The sequence below is a fragment of the Triticum dicoccoides genome, chromosome 7B (genome assembly GCF_002162155.2).
Source record: "Triticum dicoccoides isolate Atlit2015 ecotype Zavitan chromosome 7B, WEW_v2.0, whole genome shotgun sequence".
Lineage (NCBI taxonomy): Eukaryota > Viridiplantae > Streptophyta > Magnoliopsida > Poales > Poaceae > Triticum > Triticum dicoccoides.
Window position 1 is genome coordinate 474,058,615 of NC_041393.1, and position 4,224 is coordinate 474,062,838.

The following is a 4,224-nucleotide window of genomic DNA, read 5'->3' on the forward strand; positions in this document are numbered from 1 at the left end:
GACTTCCGTTACGTGTCAGTTCTCAGATAGGCGATAAACCTGGACTATAGTCTTGTGTGGTTAGTCAGGTTGTGGCTGACACCCTTGCTTGAAGGTTGCCGAGATACATGACATGTATATGGTGGTAAGTTGTGGGAGTGTGTGTGTGAAGAAGTACACCCCTGCAGGGTAAAATGGATACTCTAAAATGCGGAAGATAAGTGTGAGTGCTATGGATGGCCTTCTCGTAGGGAGACGGGAGAGGATCCACAGTGGTGTATTGATATGGTGAATATATGGACTCGTGTGTGCTCTCTCACCCTAAATAATTACTTGTAGTTGTAGTTCAGGATAGCCACTGAGTAAAAGCTGGCTTGCTGCAGTTAAACTTTACAACCCCATTGTTGACATTGATGCATAAGTTGATAGTTCTGATGTAAGTCTTGTTGAGTACCTTTTTACTCACTGTTGTTTGATTTATGTTTTTCAGAGGAGACGTTAGTCTCACTAGTTCTTTCAATGATGAGTTGGACGTTGACCGATTAGCTTGGGAATCCCAGACAGAGATCTGATTCCTATGGAGGGTCTTGTAGATAGCCAGGCTTCTCAGCCATTTTCTTTTGTAGTTGTCTATACTCAGACATGTTTATGCTTCTGTTGCTTGTATGACTTTGTATGTTGGGTCATGAGACCCATGTTTTAAATATCATACTATGCAAGGCTCATCAGAGTCTATTAAATAAATACTTTGAGTTATAGAGTTATGTTGTGATGGTTGTATCTACACATATCGTGCATATTGTGTGTATGTTTTGAAATGACACCTAGTTATCTGTCTTGGTAGCCTTTCCTATAGGGAACTGCCTCCTGGTGTTTCCACTGAGCTTTGGTTGTTCGCTACTGCTCTAGAACACATGGACTGACCGGCATGTATCCTTCTTTGCTCGTACATAGATACAAAAATCAAACATAAAAGAGTTCATGGCAATCACAAATGAATGATTAATGTAATATATGTATTAATCCACAACAGGGATCCGGTATTACAAAGTAATGTCTGAAGGGATTAATGCTAAGGACGTGGATGGAGATGATGATGATGATCAATGTCGTAGTCTCCTTGGTCGAGGTGATTGTGTGGCAGTGCCCTTCTGCCGATTCATCCTTCAGACCCCTTCCGCGGGTGAGGATTTCTAGTTTTCGGATGGTATTTCTGGTCTCTCTCTTTGTCTTCTGCGAGATCCGATCACACGGGGTTGAATTAGTCAATCAAGGAGAGGCGCCACTGTGTGGTACAAGTAGAGCCACGAGCGTCCGTGCTCGTACCAAATGTCATCTTCTCCTCTGGATTATTTTCTGTCATTTTTTGCCCCAGTTGGTTTCCTTTCCGCGTGGAAGGTTATTATGACGTCAATTAGCATGATTTTCACCCCAGGAATGAGTGCTAAAAATACCGTTCTCTTTCGGAACCTGGTGAAACTAGGAAAAGGAAACACAAGCGTGGAAACTTCTGACAAACCTACCACTATTATGCATAAACAAGTGTTGCAAAAACGGACTAATCAATTAGCGGCCGAGCGACCCTCACAATTCTGCTGCACCATGTTATATGTTTGGTGTAACGTTTGATGAACAATTAAGTTGAATTTAGGGCTGTGGGTCGATGAACTATGTAACAATTAAGTTTTTTGTGCATTTTATTTGTTTCAGATTAATTTTACATGAGTTGGTATTATTTAAAACATTGCATATTCACAAATATGTGTGGTAGAAAAAGACCAAATTTTTGGTCTCCAGTTTTTGGTCTGCTGGAAAGTAGAAAAAAATAATCTCGAAACCACCCTAAAACTAGTTTTTGGACTCCAACTTATAGGTATGCTGAGATGCACTAAGGCTATTCTAGATCGATCCCGAGCACATCGTTGTAGTTGTGGAGCGATCGCCCGCAACTCCACCAATAAACTAGCTTGTATCATTGCTCCCAAGGTGCTTGCTCCACTCCCTCTTTCGCTTCTAAGGTCACCATGGTGGAGTTGGAGCGGGGGAAATGAAGCTCTAGATCAAGTTTGTAATCATTTCCGATGGCTGCTTGGGAGTGGCTATGTCACCAACCACGTTGCTTGGCTGCCGACCGACTCCATCGTGCCACCGAACACGTTGGAGGAAGGGTGGTTTCTTCCACCTCGCGGCCAAGGACCCAAAAGGGAGGCAATGCATCTTCACATGGGGTCCACGACAAGGTGACATGGAGGCTTCGTCGTCCCAAGTGATGCCATCCCCGGTGACGACAAGATTGCATCCATGAAGAGGATGCTAGGGACCCGATCATGTTTTCCATCTCATCGTTGTTGGTCGTCCATGTGAAAGTCAAGCACTAGCTTGCTCTTTAGGTTTAGTTTTGGGTCCTCTTGTAATTGCGTGTGTACCACCACTTCAATATTATTTCAGCTTCAGGGGTCCTTCTGGACCCTCTCTGGCTCTCCCGTTCGAAAGAAAACAGAAAACACCATCCATGTGCTGTCAAATGAGCACCAGGTTAAAAAAACTGTTTCTGGATATATCATGGGCAAATCCTAAACGGCCCCCTCTGCGCTTGTTATAGGTGTTCATGTAATCGGGCGCACTCCCACCTCCGAGCTGGGCCGACATGTTTTAGCTTCTTTTTTTCATCTGTAAAAAAAGAAGAAACACGCGCAGAGACTCAAACATGGGATCTCCTTATACTCGATATAACGCATTAATCACCCGCCCGCTATGCGAGTTGTGCTCAGTTCTCCCTTTCCTCTTTTTCTTTTGTCTTTCCTTTCTCTTTTTCTTTTTCCCTTTTTCATTTTCCTTTTCCTTTTATTATTTTTTTCTTTTTTTTCTTTCTTAAAATCGTGAACTTTTTCCAAAATCGATGAACTTTTTTCAAGGCAATGAACTTTTTCTCCAAAATTGATGAACCTTTTTCAAACTCGATGATTTTTTTTTCTAAATCGATAAAAAAATTTCAAAATGAATGAAAATTATGAACTTTTTTTAAAATTTATGAACATTTTTTAATTTCATGAAATTTTGTTAAAATTTGATGAAACTTTTGTTTAAAATTGATGAAACTTTTTTTCAAATCAATGAACTATTTTTCAAAATCAATGAACTTTTTGAAAATTAATGAACTTTTTGTTGAAAATCAATGAACTTTTTCCAAATTTGATGAACTTATTTTCAAATTTGTGTACTTGTTTCGAAATTTCATGAACTTCTTTTCAAATTCGTGAAGTTTTCTAATTTGTACGAACTTTTTCGAATTTATGAACTTTCTTTTAAGTTCACGTTTTTCAAATGAGCAAACTTTTTTGGAATCGCTACACTGATATCGCTGAATTAACTGATATCGCTACGGTTCCTCGCGCCCTGCTAGGTCTGCTACTGTGCTGAGCAGATGGGCCGGCCCAATCGGAGCCAGGAAGGAAAACTGGCGCAACAGGCGCCAATTAGGAGCTCCCTATATCATGGGCCTATCAGCTTCATTTGGGCTGTATCAGTGCCGGCCTGCTTCGATTACTTATAACTATAAAAAAGATGAAGGAAATGTCATTTTTTCTTGACGCCCCCAAAACCCTAGCCGCTTCTTCTCTCTGCCCACTCCCCGCGCGAGCCACAGACGGCCGCCGCCTCACCACCGCTGAGACCTCCTCCTCCCCAGTCAAGCGCGAGAGTATACCCCAGAATAACACCACCATGGCCGGCGGCAAGATCCAGAAGAAGCGACACGGCGGCGGTGGCGGCGGCGGCGGCGCGCGGCTGCAGGGCGGGATCCCGTTCGAGAAGTCCAAGGGCCAGCACATCCTGCGGAACCCGGCGCTGGTGGACTCCATCATCGCCAAGGCCGGCCTCAAGCCGACCGACACCGTCCTCGAGATCGGGCCCGGAACGGGAAATCTCACCAAGCGGCTGCTCGAGGCCGGCGTCAAGGCCGTTGTCGCCGTCGAGCTCGACCCGCGGATGGTTCTCGAGCTGAGCCGCCGGTTCCAGGGGCACCCCCTCTCCTCACGCCTCAAGGTACAAGGGCTCTCCTTTGTGGCTCCTATTCTTCTCATATTTGTGGAAAATTTGTTTTTCGCAGACAATTCAGTGATTTGTGCTATGCTGCTGTATCTGTTTCTACTGTGCTTGCTCTGCAATAGACTGCTCAGAGATTGTTTTTGGCGGTAAACGGGGAATTCGGGGTTGTATGATGTTGGGCTCATTTAGCTGAACTTC

General features: G+C 43.9%; 1 protein-coding gene across 1 annotated transcript in view; it reads left to right on the forward strand.

Moving 5' to 3' along the window:
• Nucleotides 1-3,573: 3,573 nt before the first annotated feature.
• LOC119338291 (ribosomal RNA small subunit methyltransferase-like) overlaps nt 3,574-4,224 on the forward strand; it is a 2,279-nt gene continuing 1,628 nt past the window's right edge. Inside the window, exon 1 of the mRNA XM_037610584.1 lies at nt 3,574-4,023. Coding sequence (XP_037466481.1) covers nt 3,703-4,023 — 321 coding nt within the window. The 5' untranslated portion in view covers nt 3,574-3,702. The remainder of the gene's footprint in view (nt 4,024-4,224) is intronic.